This window comes from Eleutherodactylus coqui, chromosome 8 (genome assembly GCF_035609145.1).
Source record: "Eleutherodactylus coqui strain aEleCoq1 chromosome 8, aEleCoq1.hap1, whole genome shotgun sequence".
Lineage (NCBI taxonomy): Eukaryota > Metazoa > Chordata > Amphibia > Anura > Eleutherodactylidae > Eleutherodactylus > Eleutherodactylus coqui.
In genome coordinates this window covers 96,685,373-96,711,096 of record NC_089844.1, presented here as the reverse complement: position 1 = coordinate 96,711,096, position 25,724 = coordinate 96,685,373, and the positions used below count along the sequence as shown (strand labels likewise).

Genomic DNA, 25,724 nt, shown 5'->3' with positions numbered 1-25,724 from the left:
GCTGTCCTCACTCGGAAGATCACTTTCAGGATCCTCCTCCTCCTCCTCCTCCTCTGGCCATACACGCTGAAAGGATGACAGGCAAGCAGCATCTGTCCCCTCAGCAGTGGGCCAAGCTGTCTCTTCCCCCTCCTCCTCATGCTCCTCCCCCTCCTCCTCAACGCGCTGAGATATAGACATGAGGTTGCTCTGACTATCCAGCGACATACTGTCTTCCCCCGCCTCCGTTTCTGATTCCAAAGCGTCTGCCTTTATGCTTTGCAGGGAACTTCTCAAGAGGCATAGCAGAGGAATGGTGACGCTAATGATTGCAGCATCCCCGCTCACCATCTGGGTAGACTCCTCAAAGTTTCCAAGGACCTGGCAGATGGCTGCCAACCAGGCCCACTCTTCTGTAAATGATTGAGGAGGCTGACTCCCACTGCACCGCGCAAGTTGGAGTTGGTATTCCACTATAGCTCTACGCTGCTCATAGAGTCTGGCCAACATGTGGAGCGTAGAGTTCCACTGTCTGGGCACGTCGCACAGCAGTCGGTGCACTGGCAGATTAAACTGATGTTGCAGCGTCCGCAGGGTGGCAGCGTGCGTGTGGGATTTGCGGAAATGTGCGCAGAGCTGGCGCACCTTTCCGAGCAGGTATGACAAGTGTGGGTAGCTTTTCAGAAAGCGCTGAACCACCAAATTAAACACATGGGCCAGGCATGGCACGTGCGTGAGGCTGCCGAGCTGCAGAGCCGCCACCAGGTTACGGCCGTTGTCACACACGACCATGCCCGGTTGGAGGCTCAGCGGCGCAAGCCAGCGGTCGGTCTGCTCTGTCAGACCCTGCAGCAGTTCGTGGGCCATGTGCCTCTTATCTCCTAAGCTGAGTAGTTTCACCACGGCCTGCTGACGCTTGCCCACCGCTGTGCTGCCACGCCGCGTGACACCGACTGCTGGCGACGTGCTGCTGCTGACACATCTTGATTGCGAGACAGAGGTTGCGTAGGAGGAGGAGGAGGAGGGTGGTTTAGTGGAGGAAGCATACACCCCCGCAGATACCACCACCGAGCTGGGGCACGCAATTTGGGGGGTGGGTAGGACGTGAGCGGTCCCAGGCTCTGACTCTGTCCCAGTCTCCACTAAATTCACCCAATGTGCCGTCAGGGAGATATAGTGGCCCTGCCCGCCTGTGCTTGTCCACGTGTCTGTTGTTAAGTGGACTTTGGCAGTAACCGCGTAGGTGAGGGCGCGTACAATGTTGCGGGAGATGTGGTCGTGCAGGCCTGGGACGGCACATCGGGAAAAGTAGTGGCGACTGGGAACCGAGTAGCGCGGGGCCGCCGCCGCCATCATGCTTTTGAAAGCCTCCGTTTCCACAAGCCTATACGGCAGCATCTCTAGGCTGATCAATTTTGCAATGTGCACGTTTAACGCTTGAGCGTGCGGGTGCGTGGCGTCGTACTTGCGCTTGCGCTCAAACTGTGGCACTAGCGACGTCTGGACGCTACGCTGAGAGACATTGCTGGATGGGGCCGAGGACAGCGGAGGTGAGGGTGTGGGTGCAGGCCAGGAGACGGTAGTGCCTGTGTCCTGAGAGGGGGGTTGGATCTCAGTGGCAGGTTGGGGCACAGGGGGAGAGGCAGTGGTGCAAACCGGAGGCGGTGAACGGGCATCGTCCCACCTTGTGGGGTGCTTGGCCATCATATGCCTGCGCATGCTGTTGGTGGTGCCTCCCCAGCTGATCTTGGCGCGACAAAGGTTGCACACCACTGTTCGTCGGTCGTCAGGCGTCTCTGTGAAAAACTGCCACACCGTAGAGCACCTTGACCTCTGCAGGGTGGCATGGCGCGAGGGGGCGCTTTGGGAACCAGTTGGTGGATTATTCGGTCTGGCCCTGCCTCTACCCCTGGCCACCGCACTGGCTCGGCCTGTGCCCACACCCTGACTTGGGCCTCCGCGTCCTCGCCCGCGTCCACGTCCTATAGGCCTACCCCTACCCCTCAGCATGGTGTATTACCAGTGATTTGATTTCCCAGCCAGGAAATAAATTAGCGCAAGCCTGCTGTTAAACGTAGCTGGCTGCGTATGATTTCTGTTTACGTTCTGCACCCGCCACACACGTACCCAGAACGCTGAGGACTGTCAGAGGCAGGCCAAATAGAATGTTTCCCTTTTTTTGGTAAAGAAAAGGCCCACTGCATATATTCAATCAATAATATATGTCTTCTGGCCCTGCAAATGTGTCACAGAACTGCAGGGTTGCAGAGTTATTAACTACAGCAGAGCGGTGATTTTTCCCAGGCAGGAAAGAAATTGGCGCAAGCCTGCTGTTAAACGTAGCTGGCTGCGTATGATTTCTGTTTACGTTCTGCACCCACCACTCACGTACCCAGAACGCTGAGGACTGTCAGAGGCAGGCCAAATAGAATGTTTCTCTTTTTTGGTTAAAGAAAAGGCCCACTGACTATATTCAATCAATAATATATGTCTTCTGGCCCTGCCTACACAATTCTGTCCCTGTAGTATTACTGCAGGGCGCAATGCTCTGCACAGCCGATTTAAAAAAAAATGCAACACTGCTAACAGCAGCCTGCACAGTTCTGCACACGGTTAAATGTGGCCCTAAGAAGGACCGTTGGGGTTCTTGAAGCCTACACTCACTCCTAACACTCTCCCTGCCTAACCACCACTTCTGTCCCTGTAGTATTACTGCAGGGCGCAATGCTCTGCACAGCCGATTTTGAAAAAAAAAAAAAAAGGGCAACACTGCTAACAGCAGCCTCCACACGGATAGATGTGGCCCTAAGAAGGACCGTTGGGGTTCTTGAAGCCTACACTCACTACTAGCACTCTCCCTACAGCAGCTCCGGCACCAGCAGCACTGTCCCTCAGCTAACTCACAAGGCATCTGAGGCGAGCCGCGGGAGGGGCCGACTTTTATACTCCGGTGACATCTGATCTCCCCAGCCACTCACAGCAGGGGGGTGGTATAGGGCTTGAACGTCACAGGGGGAAGTTGTAATGCCTTCCCTGTCTTTCAATTGGCCAGAAAAGCGCGCTAACGTCTCAGAGAGGCAACTGAAAGTAACCCGAACATCGCGTGGTACGCGTTAAGAGTAACGAGCATCCCAAACACGCTAATATTCGCCCGAGCATCAAGCTCGGACGAGTACGTTCGCTCATCTCTAGTAACAGCCCATCTTTGATTCTATTAAGTTTTATTTTAGTAGTACATAGCAAACTTTACCTTTTATGGTTAAAATCTGATTTTAGGGTGTGTTCACACATAGCTGCTTTGCTGCAGATTTTATCACAGATTTTGGTAGAGATCTGCAGCAGATTTCACCCCTTCAATTTGAATTCAATTGAAACTATGAAATTTGCTGCAAAGCTGCACCAAAATCTGTAACATGTCCGTATTACTGATCTGTATTACGGACGTGTTACAATACACTTCAAAGTCTATATATTCTGAAACACCATAGGCAGCTGTAGTGTACGGAAGTTGACGTGCACATGTGTTCTGGAGGTTTCTAGATGGTCTATGTAGTCTTGGGTTTCTGTGTTTTTCCACTGTCTTCTATGTGTATGAATATGATGTATATTGCACCTTTGCAGCACTGAATGGGTTACTGTCTGGGTTATGTCTGGAAAAGTATCTATTTGTATGTCATGTAACCTCGTTTTATATATGTGGGTGAAAGATGCTTGAGTGAGGTCTTCTAGTCTTTTCTGCCAGCTGCGTGGTTGTCCTTCTGGGAGAGAGAAAAGCAGACCGGCCTGTACTCAGACATCCTCAGTCTGAGTACAAGAAGGGAGGCTGAGAGGATACTCCTATAATGCCGTGAACCCCTTCTTCTACTTCCCCTTGTTGTGAGTTTTTTCCCGCCGTGCAGTGTGAGGTGAAGAGTGTCTCAAGTTCCGTGAGAGTGGACCGGTAGAGTGTTGGCGGAGTCTCCTAAGAGTCGATGTCCGGGACTAGGGAACCACAGTTAACTAGGCCTGTGTAAGTCACCCTGTTTCTCCCGTGTTTCCTCCCTTTCAGTTCACGTGTTTTGAACCCTCACTAACGTGGATGTAAAGAGGACTGTTGTGCATTGTTATTTTAAGTTACTCAGCTTTACTGATTGTTCACAGTTTGGCCTACTCAATTCTACCCCGTGTACGGACTCTTATTTATTCTCCGGAGAGATCATTGTGGAGGAAGGAACGGTGGAATCATGAGTGACCAAAGAAGAACCAAGGTAATCCACTTGTGGGTTTCCCTATTTAATATAGTCTGCCCGTGCCCCTTGGACATGTCCCTGGTTACCCTCTGGGTGGGAGATGGTAGAGCCACCCAGACAAGTGAACTACTCTACACCTGCTGTCTCCTAGGCTGGGGCCTGTTCCTCGGATGCTGCACATCCCTGTCCTGGGTTTATGTTGCCGTGATTCGGACAACATGAACCTGATGACAGAATTCCTTTAAATGTTCCCTTCTCCCTTCTTTCCTCCACCTATACAAATGATCTTTTTAAAATCTTTCCTGGTTTAATACAAGTAATTATTCTTTCAATTTAAGTTTTTTGCAACGACCAGCACAGTTTCCATGAGGACAAATATTTTAATCATTGAGATATCTTGAAATGTTGATAAAGCTAATTGTCAGCCAAGACGTTTTGCACAGGTCAGATACATTTTCTGGTAGATGAGACAGATTTCAAACATTCAAGGCCAATTTACAGCCATCACTAATCTTACAGTTTTGATTGCTTGGTAAATATGATCGTACTAATATTAATCTAGTTATTTATCATTCATACAATTGATCATTTATGCATCAGATTAATTTATATCATAGCGTGTAAACGTTACTACTGCATGCAGTTTTATATAGCCAAACATTTGTCTTTTAGTGCTCAACTATTACAAAAATTAAGCCTTTCCAATCCACTATCTGACGTCTGAAGATATTCTGAATGAAGACTGTACAGTTCCAATGTTGGAAAACGTCCATCAAGGTATTCTTACTGTATATTACTGGCCGCTCTGTTGTCGGGGGCCTCTGCAGCATGTCCCATACCGCAGTACTGGCTCTAGCAGGCAGATGGCGCCATTGTATAATGGCAGAAAGAGAAAGCCCCCTAGGAAACCCTGAATCCAAAATTGGATTGCAAAGTGTTAAAAGTCACTGCAGAGTTCTCAAATCTGCATATTAACCCTCAACCTGTAGGTTTCTGCTGCAATATGGCTACGGAACTACATGGTGGCTTCCAAGTCTTTTAATTTTACAGTAGGAGATGTTTATGGCATATATTATTATTTGCGCTATTATTAGGGTTTTTAGAACAGACGTAATAATGCTGATTGATGTAATGTCTGTGATCTATCATTTTTGTGTATACTATTTTGCAGTTGTCATCTTCAATGCCTTCAATCTATGTCCTTGAGGGTAATGTCTACCTTCCCTTGTATTCTTCTGTAATGATAATGGGGCTGAATACATCTTTGGGATCAATAAGGTATGGCAGGAAGACTCAACATCTACAAAACCACCTCTATTAAGCTGTCAAAGATGGAGACTTGAGCCTTCACAGGTTTATGTTTTAGACACGTTTGTAAATCATTTAGAAGATATTGTTCCCTTAGAATCATGAATTAATCAGCCCTAAGACCCATAGAGGAGGCTGAGCGCAAAGAAATCAACTATACATTTCTTTTTTTTTCTATATTAATATTAGCTTTTGCACGTAAAGTGTTAATTTGGTGTTCTGCACAATACATGCATTACTGATCTGGCATAGTCCCAAACACAACAGCAAAAAAGACAGTGCAAGATACCATAGGTCCAGCAGAATTCTGCCCTTTGTTTGACTATGCAGGTTCATTTGTTAAAGGGGTTTTTCAAGAAAATACTATTGATAATGTATCCTCATCAATGGTTGATCAGCTGGGGTCCACCGCTAGGGACCTCGGCCAATCAGTTGATTAGGCATCCGCTGTAAGGCTGCTACGCCAAGGGTTAAGGAGCAGAAGCTATTACTCTGACCCCTATGTAGGGTACAGCTCTCATTATAGGTAATTAGAGCTGCAGTTACAAGCAAGGGCCACTACATTGGGGTCAGAGCAATAGCTTCTGCTCCCATCCCTTTATATTATGATACGGACAGTGGGCACCTGACCAGCTGATTGATCACGATCCCGAGCGACAGACTCCAGCTTATCAATTATTGATGACCTGAGGATATGTTATCAATAGCATTTGCCTGAAATACCCCTTTAATGTTGTGACATTTGAAATAAATAAACATATAAGTGAAAATCTCCATGTAAATGTATTTGTGCCAACACTAACATGTAAAGTGTACCTTTCTTTTCAGATTTCTTTTTAGAGTAAGCATGCATGTATACATGAGGAATAACACTATTTCTGGCCGTTATATAACTTGTATCCTGTACTTTCCCCCATCCTTACACTGCAGTCGGTATTTTTAATTCTCTGTTCGTTCTGAACTGGTGGGAAGAGTCATAGCTGCTATGCTGTATTGTATACACTGTTGTTATGGTTTACATTCGTAGCCACTTTTTTCGCTATACTAGTCCATTTCTGGCGCTGTGCTCTGACCTCCAGTCAGTCTGTCACTGCTGCTTAAAGGGCATTCACACACACCTACCCACAGTCTTAAAGGACTAGTGAGTGTCCTGCAAATCTGCCCCCCTCCAATCCATGATCTCCTATATCACGCACCCTTTTAATAAGGAAGGTGCCTAAGCTTATGGTCTTCTGTATCCAGCTATAAGTGCTAATTGTTTGTTCTGACATTTTGGTTCTGATTTTAGCTATCTATTTTGCTGCCTGCTCTGACTCCTGGTCTGTTTATATTGTGCTGAGTCTACTCTGTGCGCCCATCATCTCTGGACTGACCCATGTTTTGAAGTACTGCCTTGGTTCTGAACCCCACTGACTATGTCTCTGTTCACACACTCAGATAACACACTCTAGCCTATTGTAGTGTCAACTGCCACATAACCATAACTGTGCACAGAGAAGACTGAAGATTTTGCTCCCTTACTGTATGTAACACACACAAAGATGGAAAAAGTTTAGTACCGTGTTATCCATTAGAGCAAAATGTGATTGTTCTCAGTAAGAGAAATCAAGTAATCTTTGAGACATGATACCTTTTAATGGCTTACAAAAACATGATGTAATAGCGAGCTTTCGAACCTACGCAGGGTCCTTCCTCAGGCTTTCTGGAACAAATCTACGGACATATTTATATTAAAACATATACACATCATCATATGGGAGGGCGTAGACATGGTGAACTTAATTTGCACTTAGATAAATACCAGAGACAGGGTAAGAGGGCACAGATGTTTTGTGATTAATAGTACTTAGATAAATACCAGGGAGGGATGAGCATAACAGTAAATAATTAGTCAAGTGACAAGGAATGTGAAAATGAAAGTTTATAGTCTCAAGATTGATGTTAGGGGGTCACCACCATGTCAATGTGTTACCTCTTCTCTGGGTTTCTCATATCACATAATCTCCACTGATGTAAGAACCCCCAATTTATATTCCCAAATTCTTCTGTGACGTTAGGACTTAAAATTGCCTTTAAGTATAATAACTTTCATGTGTTCTATGTTATGTCCGTGACAAAAAAAATGCTTTGCCACAGGTAATTCTGTCTTTCTTTCTTGAATCATGTAGCGATGCAATCTAATCCTGGCTTTCAGTTTTTGTGCTGTTTCTCTAACATAAAGGGCCCTCAACAAGACCTTTACTGTACAGGATCAGGTACACAACATCAGACATGGAACATGTAAATATCCCCAGGATCTTACAGTCCTGCTGTGTGTTGGGGATTTGTATCCTGTCCGCAGTCAGTACATGTGAGCAGGTCTTGCAGAGATAAGTTCCTTTTTATGAGTCAGAGGGCAATGTACCCCTGGTTATAAGGTATAGGGTTCCTAAAATTTGCAGGCTGCCTGTAACATGTACAGACCACGGACAGGATACAAATCCCCAACACACAGCAGGACTACAAGATCCCCCAGACATTCACATGTTCCACATCCAATTTTGTAAACCTGATCCCGTGCAGTAAATGTCCTGTTGGGGCCTTTTATATTGGAGAAATAGGACAAAAACTGAAAGCTAGGATGAGATTGCATCGCCACACGATTAAAGAGAGAAAGATATAATTACTTGTTGCGAGGCATTTTCACACACAAAGACATCATCATGTAAGACAGTGTACAGCTGTACTCAGCAGTGCACATGTAATTAAATAGCAGTAAATAGCTCACCATTAGCGCTAGCAGCACATTTGTATGAGTCAGTTTTGGGCACTGGTACTCAAGAAAGACATATTGAAGCTTCAGCGGTAGTGATGAGCGAGTATACTCGCTAAGGGCAATTGCTCGAGCGAGCATTGCCCTTAGCAAGTACCTGACCGCTCGAGACAAAAGGTTCGGGTGCCGGCAGCGGGCAGGGAGCTGCGGGGGAGAGAGGGGAGAAACGGAGGGGAGATCTCTCTCTCCCCCCCCCCCCCCCCGCTCCCCTCTGCTGACTGCCGCTACTCACCGCTCCCCCGCGCCGGCACCCGAACCTGCAGTCTCGAGCGGGCAGGTACTCGCTAAGGGCAATGCTCGCTCGAGCAATTGCCCTTAGCAAGTATACTCGCTCATCTCTATTCAACGGGTTCAAAGGTGGGCAACAAAAGTAATAAATGGATGGGTGGACTACAGTACCCAGTGATATTATCAAAACGGGAGTTATTTAGTTAAGAAAGAAAAAGGCAGCTGAGGGGGCGACCTAATACTTTTGCATAAATACTGTGTATCAGGAGTTAATACAGAGAGCTCTCTGATGACCAAATTATACCAAGGACTGTGACTGCAAAAAAGGGGCATTCTCTGTGTCTAGAGGGTAGAAGGTTTCTACACCAACATAGAAAGGGATTCTTTACTGTAAAAGCAATGAGACTAGTGATAACATCCATATGAAAAGAACATGCCTGACAAAAAAATTCCCTGAAAGAAAAGATTTCCATGGGTAAAAAAAAGACAATTTTCTTATCACATGCTGCACAATCAAAAAAAGGAATAAGTCAGCACTTCCCAAATATAAATTTAAAGGTGCAAGTTAAACCACAGCTGCAACTATGCAGTGCAAACAGAAACAAATGGCAACAGCACTCGAATACATTTTTTATCAGAAAAATACGTAACTCTAATGTATATACTAAACACAATAGAAAATGCAAGGTTCTTAGTTCTACCTCCTCTCCCCTTAAATTGGTATCCTACTTTCCTTGGTTTTATTTGCAGGCTTAGGCTCTTTCTCACGAGCGTAGGCGTTTTTATGTGTACCCACCAGTGCGGTAAAAACATGTGAACGGGCGCACAAATCTAACATTTGTGTGCCCGTTCAGATGGCACAGGCCAGGCGCATATATGCCAAAGCTGCAATGCCATTGTCTCCCTTTCCCTCCCCCTCACTGGCTCACCTCCTCCCTCCTTCCTTCTGGCTGTTTCCAATGGGAGTGGGAGGGATGGGGGCGGACCTAAGCACCCATTGCCTCCCTGCCCCCTGTCCACAGCCAGCAAAGGGAGGGCGCGGAGCTTAGCTAACAGCCAGAGGGGAGAGGGGAGGAGAGAGGAAGAGAGAAGAGGGAGGGAGTTTAGCAGTCACACTACTAAACTCCCTCCCACCTCCCTTCACCAGCTGCTGTCATTGGCTTCCACAGGAACCCATACAGCGGCCGACGTATTCCAGGAAGAAAGATAGTTCTAGGACTGTCTTTGCTGCCCAGCATAAAAGCGCTTTTATGCCGCGGGAATACGCCAGTGTGATCTGATGCATTGGAATTCAATGCATCAGATGGGAGCATATATCGTCCGGCTGTAAAAACGGCAGTTGATATACTCTCGTGTGAATAAGCCCTTAGGCCCAAGAGAGATGTATGCCAAAAGGTAATAACCCATCATTCCCAGGTTTGTGCTTTGCGATTTTTGTGCGATTCGTTTTTAACATTAGTAAGTCCTATTGACATGTGTGTTAAAAAAAACTCCGGCCCAAGAAACACACAAGTGTGCAAGAGCCCTAATAGGAACCTGTCAAGTCCCTACAGCACCATAAATTAAGTTATGGTGCTGATAGGGGATGTGGCAAGGAGCCGGGTGATGTAATTTTTATACTTACCAGAGCTATCAACCTGTTAAGCTGGTGCGCGGCACAAAAATATGACCCTTTTCAGAGTCCCATGCGCACGCTCTCCCATAAACTCGTACAAATAAAAAATGCCCCTGCATTTAAGAGAATACCTTTTGAGAATGTAAAAAACATAAGCGAAGAAGTGAAAACCATATTATAAACCCACGTAAAACAAATGTGACTCCAACAATAGCATCATATGATGGAAATACTACATATACAGCTCTCCATGATCTTCACAGTGGCCCTAATGATAGAGCCCAGTTTTAACATATCAAGTTGGAATTTACTTTTTCTTATTAAATGCCTTTAAACCCAATTTCATGGGTCTACTAATAATCCTGAAGCATTTTTGAATCTCACCAGTCCATTAACAAAATTAACCATCAGCATAATTTACAGTTACTCTAAAATACAAAGAAACAGCATTATTATTCCAGGATAAATATCCAATTGTGCTGATTCATTTTTTATTGAAACATGCTGAAATAGAGTAAAAGTGGCAGATGTTGAATCAGCACAATCCTGCCATTCTACACTGCTGGCACAGGAGACATAAGTTCCTTTTTCTAATACTTAGCTACTCTCTTTTCAGATTATGACGGCTATCCGAAAGCACAGGGAAGAGCATATGGACCTTGAACAAATATGAACACCATGCAACGAGAAGCGTGACTGAAGAGCTCACACACACACGTCGCTGGTCTCGCATGCTGTGTGAAGATCATTGAATTTATATCGGGTTTACTGTCTATAAAATGTAATATAATACAGTGCTGTAAATATAACCTGTGTAAAAGGTCACATTTCTCTACTCTATCTTGTTGGTCAGCCCATCTAGTCTACAATTCAATGACTCTTGAAGATGAAGTCCAAAGGTTTCCCATAGTTGATCCAATGTTAGGCCACTCCTTCACAAATCCCATTCCAAACCAGAATCAATTTATAAAAGGTCTGAGTGTCTGTGTTGCACATGCGGTACTAAGGCCGGCTTCACATCCACGTGCGTCAAAACCTCCAGTTCTGAGGTTCTGTCACAGATCCAGCTCAAAATACCAAAATAAAATACCGCTGCATGCAGCGCTTTTTCTTTCATCCAGAAGTCAAGCAGCTGGGTGGAAAACAGATGGACCTCTTTATAGTCAATGGCATCCGTCCGGCGCTGTTCAGTTCCGTCCTGAGACTGCAGGGATTCCTCTTTACAGCTCCCCGAACAGAGTAGGAAAGCGGAACCCTGAGTGCAGATGTAACACCAAATCCAGATATAAAATTTTTAAAAATCTTGTTATTTGTATAGCGCCAACTTATTCCGCAGTGCTTTAGGTAATTATTATTTATTACCCCCCACCAAGCTGGGTTCTCATATTACCGACCTCGGAAGGATGGCTGAGTCAATCTTGAGCCGCCTACCTGAATCACGCGCGGATTGAACTTGCAACCTTCAGGTCATAGGCGAGAGCTTACACTCTGCACCACACAAGGCTTTAATCCATATGTAACATTGCAATTTTTGTCTAAAAAAAAAAAGATCACATGCATAAACTATCACAGACTTATAGTACTATGGATATGCCCAGCCTGGAACAAAGAACATGGAGATTGAGGCTGCCTAGGATAGATTGAGATCTGGGGAATTTGGAGGCCAAGTCAACGCCTTGAACTCTTTGCCATGTCCCACAAACCATTTCTGAACTATTTTTGCAATGTGGCAGGACACATAAGCTGCCAAAGGAGGCCAATGCCATTCAAAAATACTGTTTCCATAAAGGGGTGTACTTGGTATGCAACAATTTTTGGGTCCTGTAGGTGGTACGCATCAAAGTAACATCAACATGCATGGCAAGCCATACCAGCGGAACATTTACCACGTCTTTACATTGGCTCTACTGGCTTGTCCTCTTCCTGTTAATATATCCTTCCGCAGGTAAGCAATGCATACACACCCAATCACAGAATCACAGAGTTGGAAGGGACCTCCAGGGTTATTGAGTCCAGCTCCCTGCTCAATGCCAGATTCAGTATATTGTCCCAGATGTAATTCACATTTATTTTCACATCTACCAGTCTGTTATTAATGTGCAAAGTCATTTTCAAACAAAGTTTGGTGAAGATCCACCCACAATTCATAACTGGCCCTCCAATTTTAAGGAAAAAGGTTGCATCTGTAGGCGAAAATCATCCGGCTCAACACCAGTAAGTGTGGAAACAGCAGAGCGTATCTGTGCAAGTTTCACACGAAATCCTCAGAAATCCACTGTCAGAGCCAGTAGACAATTGGACATCCCATAGCCGACTATATGGAAAATTCTGCGCAAATGTCTGGGATGTTATTCCTACCGTTCGCAATTGTTACAAGACCTGAAACCAGATGACAATTTTTTTTGCAAACTAATGGAAACCGAGGGTTTTGTGGAATCTTTAGTGTTTAGTGATGAAGCCGCCTTCCACCTTTCGAGCACAGTTAAAAAATATAATGTCTGTATCTGGAGGAGGAAAAACCCACATGTCTACATGGAGCAGATGAATGACTCCCTCAAAGTGAATGTATTTTGCACTATAACCTGTAGGAAAGTGTAGGGCCTTTCTGTTTCCATGAGGAAAAAAACATACAGATCATGTAGCTATGTTATAGATAAGACTTCTGCTGCAACTGGAATAGGAAATCTCAGATTTCATCTTTCAACAAGATGGGGCACCCTCTCCATTTTCACAATGAAGTCAGAAGTGAGCTCAATTGGCTACTACCAAACTAATGGACAGTGACGATACTGAACTTCTTCCTTGGCCTCCATGTTCCTTGGACCTTACACCTTTCGATTTTTTTCTATGGGGGAGTGATAAAGATAGAGTCTACATGCCAGCCTTAACACCCACCATACATGATCTGCGGCATCATAGAAGCAGTTGCATCATTTAATCGCGATAGGCTACAATGTGTATGGCAGGAACTTGACTACAAGCTCCATGTGTGCCGAGGGACAAAGGCGGCTCACATTGAACACCTCTAATGTGGAAAACATTTTTGATGTTGTACAACAAAACATTTTGAGTTTCTGTTTCCATTTATATTAAATATATGCATCTGAGTGTCATTAAATGTGAGTTATGAGTGCTTCAACTTGGGAAGATCATTTGTAATAATCCTCTATATTGCTTTGTGCAGGTGCAGTATATTTCAAGCTAGTACTTAATACTTTAGATTTTATGTAATGGACCTAAAATAAGACAATGGACCAAAATCTTACAGTAGAATGACAAAAAAAAATCTTGTTTAAAAAAAGTTTCTGAAAAGTTGTGAGTACATATGTATTCACCCCGTTTTGCTATGAAACTCCGTACATAAGATCTGGACAATAAATTAACTTCAGAAGTCATATAATTAGTTGAATATGGTCCCTCTGTGTGCAATCAAATTGTCACATGATCGATCACATGGTGTCAGTAAAATACATCTATTTTAAAAGGCCCTCAAGTCTGTAACACCATGATGTAAGCGACAGGAAGACCAAGGAGCTCTCCAAACAGATCATAGACAAAGTTATGGAGAAGTATAGATCAGGGTTGTGTTATAAAAAAGAAATAACCCAAACTTTTAAAATCCCACGGAGCACCATTACATCTATTATAACACAATGGCATAACTACAAAAGTGACAAGAGAAAGCCACCCATCAAAACTCATAGACCTGGCAAGGAGGGCCTTAATCAGTGACTCAGCAAAGATACAAACGATAACTCGGAGCACCAAAGATCCACAGCAGAGATTATAGTATCTGTCTAAAGGACCACTGTAAGCTGTGGTATATAGAGGAGCGTTATGGAAAAGTGGCCAGAAAAAAGCCACTGCTTAAAGAAAAACCTAAGAGAACACATTAAGACCTTGTGGCAGACTCCCCAAGCACATGGAAAATGTGCTCTACTCAGATAAGACAAAAGTTTTACTTTTTGGACATTATGGGAAACACAATTTGAAGTCCAAACCCAACACTTCACATCAATTTTCCCACAGTGACGTTGGTGGCAGCTCATGTTGTGGGAATGCTCTTCATCAAGAAGAATGGATGGCATTAAATATACGGCAATTCTTGAGGAAAACCTGCTTTTGTCTGCGTCAGATTTGAGACTGGGATGTAGATTCATCTTCCAGAAGGACAATGACCCTAAGCATAATGCTAAAGCTACACTTAAGGAGTCCAAGGGGAAACACGGACAGTCTTGAACTGGCTTAGTCACAGCCTCAGTCCAATTGAGAATCTGTGACATAACATGAAGACTGCTGTATACGAACACAACCCATCTAACTTGAAAGCAGTTAGAGCAGTTTTGTCTGAAGGAATGGGCAAAAATCCCAGGGTCTACATGTGTCAAGCTAATGAAGACTTGCATCTGTAATTACAGCTAAAGGTGGCTTCATGAGATATTGACATGAGGTAATTACTTACGCACATTAAAGTTCTATTTTTTAACTTAATTATCATTTGAGTCATAGTAAAAAATATTTTGCACCTTCAAAGTGGCAGGCATGTTGTGCAAATCAAATGGTACAGGTTGAAAAGCTACAAAACAGGAAAAACACCAAGTGGGTGAATAGTTTTGCAAGGCACTGTATATGCCTGTGCGAAAGCAGCAAAATAGTAAGTATATGGGACAAGATAGTCACATACTTTGATATGACATGTATGTGGTGAATCTATGTATAGTCAATTGCTCATCCTAGACTGCCATCAATATTTACTACTAATATCTGTCTTATTTTGACTTGTATATTAAGAAATTGCAATTTTCTAAGTGTATGAAAATAAAGGATGCTATCTTGAAATAAAATGTGACTCCAGTGTCCGCCTGTACAAATCTTTTTGGACTTACTGGGAAGATATAGTGGATACTGCCTTTGATCTATACTTATTGAATAACTGAGCTTTAAATGGTGTCTGAAATATAATATCACCACTAAAAGTCATTGATTTCAAATAGTGCTTTCAAGAAGCAATCAAATGTTAAACATACTTGCTCACTCTTCCGGAAGAGCCAGCAAATCTCTGGGGTGCCCCACGTCTCTACCTCTCCCAACTACAGCACTTCCCTCTGTTCCCAGACACTGGCATGTATTGAATGCCGACTATTTCTCCTTGTTTTCCAATTACCTGATTTTTTTTGTACAAATGTCCAGCTGGTATACTGGGATGTGGCAAAAAAATCCTCTTTACAAACTACAATTTTGGCTAGTTAGTACTCTTGTAAATTTCTCTGCCTAAATTGTTCCGGTTTGAAAATGCCCAACATGGATCCATTATTCTCCCATCCAATGACCATTAAGGGACACTTCATGTATGAGAAAGACTTTGTGGTTTATTTACTAAAATGCCCCTGTGGACTCACTTATGTAGGTGAAACCACTAAAAATGTAAGTACACACTTTCCAGGTATAAGTCCACTTTTCAGACACAAAAGACAGAACTACCAGTCCCTAGTCACTTCATAATAGCAAGATAATAAAATGCATCTCCCCCCTATGACGAGGAGGTGATCGTCTCACTTTGTGATAGTCAAGAAAAATGTTTTGGATCAAAACTCTATCCACCATGGGTTGATGCTCCTGATGCAGAAAGAAGGGACTACTGGGGATCTGGACACAGAGAGCTGCTGCACCTCGTCCCCTCCTCTCCTATCAATCCAACGACAGCAGAGACTGCTGAAAGAGAATGAACCAGATGCGGTACCCGACCTCTTGTGCCCGAACAACAGGTTCTAACTAAATAGGCTGAGTGCCCCAACCAATGTTCGAAGACTAGAACCTGGTAAACATGGACATATAATTGACAAGGATTTTTCCAGTTATATGCAGCCCAGCAACAAACATTTCTTATTGTCAAGCACTACAGAATAAGTTGGCGCTATACAAATAAAAATTATTATTATTGTTATTCCAGTTTCTTATTCAGGTTCTGCAACATCCAAGATGCAGCCCTGGGAATACTGTAAATTTCCACAATGCTTACAGCCCACTTCAGACCCAAGCCCTCTAGTGAACCTTTGTGGTTGGAATCGGGCCATGAGTGCCTGCTGGCATCTGTTCCTACATATGTAGATCAGGAAACCATAGTAACCCTCCAGGAACTGGGTTTTTCTCTGGGGTGCCCCAGCTCCCAAGTCAGTCCACTTTATCCTGCAGAGTAGGGGAGATCCCCAACCTGACCGTGGGGCCTCCTTTCAATACAATTACAGTCAAACTTCTAGTTCATTGTCTTCTAGTTTCGCCGGTTTGCAGTTTCGCCGATTTTTCAAGCCAGAATTTCGCCTCTAGTTTCGCTGGCTGCTTCTAGTTTCGCCGGGTACCTGTGATTAGCTGAGAGGGCATTCACTCAGCCGATTGAACCAATCAGAGCAATCTTTTGCTGGGAGGCAGGGAATTCAATCCCTGTCACTAGCAATAGATGCTTTACCGGCTTGACAAGCGCCCAGCAGCCAGCCAGAAACTCCAAAAGCAGCAGTGGGGACCCCGACGGCACCTGAAAGGTCAGTATTGATGTCACCTGCAGTCCTATGTAACACCACAGATATCACAGTGATAACTCTTAGGACAGATAATGTAGTAGATGTGACCTGCAGTCCTATGTAAAACCACAGATAACACACAGCTCTACATTAGGCTGGGTTTTTTGTATTAAAAACCATATTTATTTTCTATTAGATATGGTTTGGTGTGTTTTTTGAAATGTCTGGAACAAATTCATTGGATTTACATTGATTCATATGGAAATAATTACCTCGAGTTTCATTAGTTTCAAGTTTGGCCAATTGCTTTCAGGCAGATTACCAATGAAACTAGAGGTTTGACTGTACTGAATTTTGTGGTGCTATGTAAAACGACACGGTTCTCATGTGCAACAATCCGAATCTCTGATGTATCTGATAACACTAATTTTGATTTACAGAAATCCATCCATCCTGGGACTCTAATTTGTGCCAAAGTATTTCTTCTATCATAGGGTGACACAGCACTACTTAATTCCTTATATTTCACTACTCAGTGCCTCACATGTGGGTCCTTGAACTATATTGGATCCACCTATGTTTCATGTCTAATCGCTGTACTCCTCTGTTCACATTAGCTTGCCAGGACCTGCTATGTGAAGATGGAGCATGCATAGCTTTGCCTGGTTGTCTCTGCAGAGATGCTGTGGCCATTATGACAATGAGTATTTCTAAACATCTCTAGTAAAATAAAGAAAAGCGCCATATGTGATTCTGAAAGATGGATTCCCAGTATTCCCAGTACAATGCGCTGCTCACCTGACAGCACTGCGAGATCACAGCAATAACCAGACACACTGGTCCAGTGGCTGCCAGTTCCTCTTCCCGCTGGCTTGCGGTTCGCTGAATAGGAAATGCTGAAATTTCTCTCATTGATAACTCAGAGACAACATGTTCCACGGTTTGAGCTGATGGTTTCCTCAGGCCCCGAGGAAGATGTCCAATTAAAAGGTGAAACATGCTGCCTCTGTTTTCTTGTTGTTTCCAAAAAACTTTTTTCAACTTCCTCTCCTGGTTCCTGCAATGGTGCCGAGAAGTTTCAAAATTTCCAATTCAGTATTCCTAAACTTGCTCAGTCCACCTGCTGTTATTATGGGGCCTGAATATTTAATATAGTCATTCGCCCAGCTAACTGTCCATTGGTTATTTCCGTCATGTGACCCTCCCCTTGACTCAAAAGATCTGACGCATTCCACTGCTGCTGCTCATCTGCTTTCAAGCACCTCTCTACTCTATATCTACAAAGCCAGAGGAAGGAGTTCTCCGAAACATTGCTGTTTTCTTTACTATACTATGTAAGATCTCAATGTGGTTCAAATGATCCTGCATGATGCCGCTATCCGACTCACTTTTACTTCGTGGTGTATTTTGTTTGACTATGCTCACAAATACATTAAAGGAACACATCATACATTAATTGGACCTACATGGGTAATAATCGTAATTCTATATAGGCATTATGCCTATGTTTCTGAAGTGACTTTACCACTATATACTTGCCTATACATTTACATTAGGTTACTTTTTTCCAAAGGTTTGATATTTTAGAACCACTTTTGTCTTAAGTGCCCTAGTATACCAAAGTATCCTGATCGGAACCCGTTATATTTTATATGTGGATTTTAGGGTAAAGGATAGTCACAGGGTGTAACAGGGATGGCACATTTTATGGGGACACCTTTTTCAGGGAAACTGTCCTATTTATAAATGTATCAGACTTAGGCTGGTCTCAGGCGGCTGGATTTGAATTGCAAATTCCATGATCGAATGGTCCGCGGAAGTACGCGGTTCGGTGAAATACATGGAATTTACACAATTCCACTCGCGGAAAATAAAACGCTGCATGTTCAGTATGTTACCACGGAATCCGCGACCATAGAGCCCATTGTGCATATAGGTCACTATAAGTTACAGGGATCTATATGCCAACAGGGGCAGATTGGCCAAGTATTCCACCGGGAAGATCCCTGGTGGTCCGACCGCTCCTGGGCTGGCTACAGTGGCTCATTATATGCAGGGCCGGCTGTTTCTTTTCATACACAGACGCCCACCCTAACTAGAGACAGTGATGATGCTGAGAGGGAGATGCTGCTAACACTGCAACGTTAGCTCTGCTAAGAGTGAGAACGTCCTGATGTTGGCATCCTACAGCAGCTCGACTTCCTCTATTTGGCTGCAGGCCGCGGCATAACACTGTTAGTGTGTTGCAGATATTCCCCCAAATTAGGTCAGGTGACCTGAAAGTTGCAACACTCAGCTCCCTCCCCAGCGAGTCTAGCAGCAGAGGCAGCACTCTAGCGTTCAGTGTCTGCTGCCGGATCAGCTTGTTTCTGTCTATTAGTGTAATAAATTATTTGTACTGGCAGCCGACACTGAATAGAACCAGCGCCTCACTGCCTGCATTGCCTCTGACTCTTGTTCTCCTGCCTGCTCTGTGATGTGAATACTGCTGAGGCTAGTATCCCTCCAACAGCCGGGGATGAAAGCAATCATATCTACAATTCTCATTAGAGTAACGTGCTTGAAAATCACTTAGAAAGTTATTTAACACCCCCAATCTCCATTAATACATATGTAATATTTGTATGTTCACACACAAATATATTTGCATGCACACAGTATAGATATTGATATACTTGTCGGTATTGCTGTACACTGTCTTCAATCTATAGGGTATGTTCACATGTACCAAAAATGTTGTGGAATCTGGCGAGGAAAATCTGCATCATTTCATAATACAAGCAATAAAGTATCAAGAAACATGCCAAAAAAACTGAGGAAAAATCTGCAGTGTTCTAAATGTTCAATATATAAATAAATACCGTACATAAAATAAATCTGGTCATTTGTATAGCACCATCTTATTCCGTAGCGCTTTTAGGTCATTTACCCCGCCCCCCCCCCCCCACCCCCCAGCCCCATTAAAAGCAATTGGAGAAGATCGCAATCCCCTGCTGCAGCTGTGACAGGGATTCCTTCATCCAGGGGTTTCACCTTGTTTTAAATGGGGCCAGCAGCATTTAAAACATAGTGAGAACATAGCGATCTTCTGCCGCTGCTGTGACAGGGGAATCCTTCACCCCCGCGGGGAGTCCCCTCATCACTGAACACTGTGACAGTAGCGGCAGGGTTTTCAGTGATGAGGGGATTCCCAGCGGGGATGAAGGCATCCCCTGCTGCTGCTGTCACAGCAGCTACAGAGGATTAAGATGTTCTCACTATGTTTTCAATGGGACACAGCCCAATATTGCTCTCGGCAGGGATCTTTCACACAGAAAGAATTAGGCCGGCTTCACACTGGCGAGGGCGATATTGAGCCGTGATTTTGTGACTGAGCAACGTATAGCATAAATAATTTGATTTTAGTGATGTAAACTGATAAAAAAAAAATTGTAAGTAAATTCCCTTTCCAATGGTATTAAACACTTACTTGTTCAACGACAGGTCGAGGATAAACTTAGAACCAAAGGCCTCTATCTGGAAACTTGTCTGGGCAAGATGCACAGCCTAAGAGTAGAAAGAAAAATTACCGTTACCATGTAAACAATTGCATTTAGTAAACATAATTATTTCAGAAGGAGCATTGCTAGCTATTAGACTAAGGCCCCCTGTCCATGGCAGTTTATTCGCCGGCGGTAAACCACTGGTGAATCATGCTGGCCGACGCTTCCCATAGCATTGCTATGGAAAGCACCGTCATCTGTCCACAAGCGGCGGGCAATTCGCAGCATGCTGCGAATTGCCCTGATTCTCCGCAGTCAGCCTATCTATTAGATAGGGCTGACCAGTGGAGATTCGCCAGTCCATTTTTGCTGACCTCCAGATCATACAGGTCGTAACCATTGGAAACTAATAGAGAACTGAGCAGGGTGGGAGACCACAGGTAAAGGAATATCTCTGCAGCTTTGTAATATAAGTTCTAACATTATATTGCAAGATTACACGTTATGGCTGTATGAAGCATATAACTTTTGCTTTGAATCACTGGAATACCCCTTTAAACTCTATGGGACTGCAAGAGATAGCTGAGTGCTATGCTTCACAGTGTACATGCTTGATCATAGTTCCATTCCACAAGGGAATATGGGACCCTTGTCCTCATGATCGGTGGGTCTCCCAGTGGTCAAAACCCAACGGATCACGCACTTATAATCTATCCTGTGGATAGGTGATAAATGTCATTCTAGGAATACCTCTTTATTTATGAAAATTTATTTTACCACTACATATTAGAAAGCTTACTTAGGACGTATGTTAAATGACTCCTCCATTATTTCAAAAGCCACCATCATGAATACAATTTAAACATTTTTTTGAGTTCTTGTACTATGTAACTATTCATCACCAATATAGAAGGGGGTTCTTTACTGTAAGAGCAGTGAGACTGTGGAACTCTCTGCCTGAGAACATGGTGATGGCAAAAATGATAGAGGAGTTTAAGAGGGGACGAGATGTCTTTCTAGAGCGCTGTAATATTACAGGAAATAGACATTAAATAGCCAACGGGTTGTTGATCCAGGTCTTGTAGTCAGGAGGGAACTTTCAAACGTTGATCCAGGAATTATTATGGAGTCGGGAGAGAATTTTTTTCCCCAAAGGGGCTAATTGGCTTTTGCCTCAACAAGTGGGGGAAGGGGGAGGGGGGCTGGGGGTGGAAACAGGCTGAACTAGATGGCCATTGTCTCCCTTCAGCCTAACATGTTATGTTAACTCTTGGTTCACCCAGTCAACTACCCACCAATTTAGAGCCAGAATGTGGTGATCTATGCTAGAATTAAAAATGTATTTCATGTTACCATATCATTTTGTCTCCTAATACTGTAAGTACAAAACTAGGCAAGTATGTTGATCAATCAGAGATTGTTGCAGCCATAGAAAGGCTTGTGCTGTATATTATCGCTCATCACCGGCTCTGGCAAACTCATGCCATAAGCTCACCAGAACAACAGCGCTGATCCAGCAGGGAATTTAATAGTGATTTTTTTTTTTTTTATTTCCATTTTCTAATAACATTTTCTTAAAGACTTTTAAAGTTGTCTTTCCAATTCCACCTCATCAACAACTTAAGAGCGCCTCATAAATCAGGCGCACAAAACAGTTTTTTATACTAGCATTATGTTGGGTCTGTTGTAAAGAATAAAGTCCAAGAATGAACTAGGATTACACTGAACTGAACGTGCTATGTGTAACTCTCACTAGACATGGATCATTTTTAGAGATGAGCGAATATACTCGTTTCGAGTAATTACTTGATCGAGCACAGCGATTTTCGAGTACTTCCGTACTTGGGTGAAAAGATTCGGGAAGCGCCGGGGGGCGGGGGGAGGCGTGGCGGAGTGGGGGGTAGCAGCGGGGAACAGGGGGGAGCCCTTTCTCTCTCCCTCTCCCCCCCACTCCCCGCTGCAACCCCCCACTCACCCACGGCGCCCCCCGAATCTTTTCACCCGAGTACGGAAGTACTCGAAAATCGCGGTGCTCGGGCGAAAAAGGGACGTGGCCGAGTAGGTTCGCTCATCTCTAATCATTTTGTATATTAGCCACAGAAAGCAAGGAGTAGCCACACACTGCTTATCACGATGTAGGACGCTTCCCTTAGTTGTAGACTGTATTACAATTCTAAAGGGTAACAGGTAATGAAGAAATGAATGTTCACATTTATAGAGCTGCTAACTGTAGTAGCTAGGAGCCTTGCGGCCTACATTATACTTATAGGGATTGAGTTCTACATTACAAAGTTTAAGGAGGGAGACAGATCACAAGAGTTCTTTAAAAAAGTTTCTTAAGTTCTATAATGATGGCCCAATGCCCAGACATCGAGAAACTTTATGATATGAAATAGTTCTGAGTTGGAAGTTTTTTTAATTTGTAAAATCAAAGTGTCAATATGTGTCAAATTTGCAGACACCATACACTGAAAGGTAATGTCTGATTATAGCAGCAAACATAATGTGTAATGCAGGATGTGTGAGCTAAATAATAAGCCTTACCTGTACTCATACATACTAAAGAAAGTGGGGATGGGACCTCAGCCTTATGACAGGATTATGGGAAAACCTGATAAAAGGGCCTTATTGTTGGAATGAGTTTGGGTGCAAAACTCTCCTCAGATCCCATTACAATACTTGGGTGACACTCCTGAACAGGAATGTTATCAGGGCTCATTCACATAAGCGCTGTTTTAGCGCAGTATAGGTGCGCAAAGAAAGCACGCCTACACTACACTTAAAATTGCGTGAACGGGCAATGTTTCATATGCAGAAAACACGAGTTTCATGCGCATGAAAAATCGCCCATTCACTGGAGCAGCTGTGCTTAAAAAAGCGCAACTGCTACAGAAGGAGAGAGAGAGAAGAAGCCCCACAGGGCTTTGGGATTTCCCCATAGCAGAGAGAGAGCTGGCTATGAGGGATTAATCCGTAGCCCCGCTCTCTCTCTCCCTGCTATGGGAGATTAAACCCATAGCCCCGCACTGTCTCTCCCTGCTATGGGTTAATCCCACATAGCCCCACTCTCTCTCTCTGCTATGAGGATCCCCAAGGGATATCATATCCCCATAGTTCAGAGAGAGAGGGGGCAGTGCTACAGGGGATCTCTGAGGGATATTCCATAGTGGCAACGGAGGGGTGGGGCTAGAGAGAGGGGGCAGGGCTAGATGTCTTCTCCCTGGGATTTTCCCCATTGCAACTTGAGAGGAGTGGGCTAGAGCGCGGATCCCTCTAGCTCCACCCCCCACTCACTGGGAAGCCCTGTAACCATGCCCCCTCTCTCTCCCTGGTATGGGGGAAATCCCTTGGGATTCCAATGCTGGGGGGAAAGATGGAGGGAGTCCCCTACTGCCCCGCTGCTGGGAAATTGTCCAGCAGCAGGGTTGGAGGAAGTCACCGCTACTTACAGCGGGACATTTAAAACTTGCAGCCCAGAAGCATGTTTTAAATGTCCAGCTGTAAACTCCTGTTATGGGGATTAAGGGAACCCCCGGGGAGAGGAATGGAACCCTCGGGTCGTCCCCACATCCCCACGGGGACTAACAAGAGTTTACAGTGGGACATTTAAAATGTGCTTCTGGGCTGCAAGTTTTAAATGTCCCGCTGTAATCATTCTAATGACTTCTAATCTTCTTTTCCTGCGTAGTTGTTTCGATAGACTCCTGCTCCCATAGGAGTCAATGGAAACTCCTGTGCACCTCGCACCAAAGATAGGTCAGGTCCTATCTTTACTCGCAGCACGGTCCTTAGATGTGGGCATCATAGCCACGCATGTCCTATGTTTGGAAAGTGCGAGGATTTTGCGCATCTAAAAATCCTTCATGTGAACGCTTCTATAGGAAACCATTGGTTCCTATAAAAGGCACTTTCTGCCCACAGCACTCGTGTGAACAAGCCCTTACAGAATGATTGCCAGACATCTCTCCCACCACTAATCATTGAAAAAACAAGGAATCAGAAAAGGAAAAATCCAACCTGTCCAATCCAAGTTCCTTCCATAGACAACTGGATTCATTCACAAAGATTACATTTCTATGACCAGAAGTTGAGAGTGGCTGGAAAAAGTATCTTTCTCTGGTGGACCTGGCACATGCATGCACTACAGCCAAGGCCAGCTCTGTAGCCCCAAATACTAATAGTGACTGACAGGAGACTTAATAGCTGTCTACAAATATCTGAAGGGCTGTCACAGTGTAGAGGGATCAGCTGTATTCTTATTTGCACAAGGAAAGACTAGAAGCAATGGGATGAAACTGAAATGGAGGAGACACAAATTAGAAAAATCTTTCTGACAGTGAGGGTGATCAGTGAGTGGAACAGGTTGCCATGGAAGGTGGTGAGTTCTCCTTAAATGGAAGTCTTCAAACAGAGGCTGGACAGACATCTGTCGGGGATGATTTAATGATCCTGCACTAAGCAGGGGGGTTTGACCAGATGACCCTGGAGGTCCTTCCAACTCTACCATTCTATGATTCTATGAACTGTATAGCATGATACTTATCATGATACTTATCTATCTAGCAGGCCTGCTTACTATCATACGCTGTTTACTCGTGTGCACATGCTTGGTTTTTATTGAGGACCATCTTTGGTTACATCTCTGAGGCAAAGGATTGCTAACAAACTTTCCTGGTTCTAGTTCAACACTGTTGCAGCACACTGCAGCACCTTCTTGATGCTCCAGTCGTGACTTCACTGCAGAACTATGGGGTTCACACTCAGTTCAGCAGTGTTAAATTCCTGTATGCAGGAGCAGCTCAGGCAGCAATAAACAGTACCCCAGTCGCTGAGCTATCCTCTGTATCATGCGGCTGCACAATGTCCTTTGCTGTTTGTCTGGCCCATCTGATGGCACTCAGCAACAGTTCTTGAGCAGTGGCTTCCCTCTGCCACTGCATCCCAGGCCTCAGTCATGCAACTCTCCATGCTGGCTCACTCTGTGTGATGCAGCACACTCAGCACCCGGGCTAACTCTTTTCTTCCGATTTCCTCTCCCAGGGAAATATGACCTGCCCTGACAATCAGTGAACTAATCATGCAAAACAGCATTTTTTCTGTCATTTTTCCTACATACCACTAGGTGGCACCAAAAGATCGCATTCATATAAACCATGTATTCGTTATATTACTCTATTTGGTTTTATTACAGCATGATGATTCCGATGAAATTAATAAAGCGCAAGTAACCAAAAACTGCTTAGAACACTCTTCTATCCCTTTACATCAGCAGTTAGAGTTTAAGGAGCAGGGCTGGGTTGCCCTGGATAAGAACAGGGTACCTGGTGGTGCCCTCTTCATCTAGGAGGAATGATGCACCCTGTGCAGTCCTACAGGTTGAACACCCCAAAGGCCAACACTAATTACAGCCCATTATTGTCAGACCCCCAGCAATCTAACATTTATCACCTCTCCAACATCTTTAGATAGGTGATCAATATAAAATAGTGAAAAACCTCTTGAAGGGATAATGCCCACGAATGGATTTTCACCGCGGTTTCCGCGGTGGAATTCCAC

The 25,724-nt window shown here is 44.2% G+C and overlaps 1 protein-coding gene across 1 annotated transcript in view; it reads right to left on the bottom strand.

Moving 5' to 3' along the window:
• ADAM23 (ADAM metallopeptidase domain 23) overlaps positions 1 to 25,724 on the bottom strand; it is a 175,961-nt gene that overhangs the window by 114,774 nt on the left and 35,463 nt on the right. Inside the window, exon 3 of the mRNA XM_066577434.1 lies at positions 20,156 to 20,232. Within this exon, the coding sequence (XP_066433531.1) occupies positions 20,156 to 20,232 (77 nt within the window). The remainder of the gene's footprint in view (positions 1 to 20,155; positions 20,233 to 25,724) is intronic.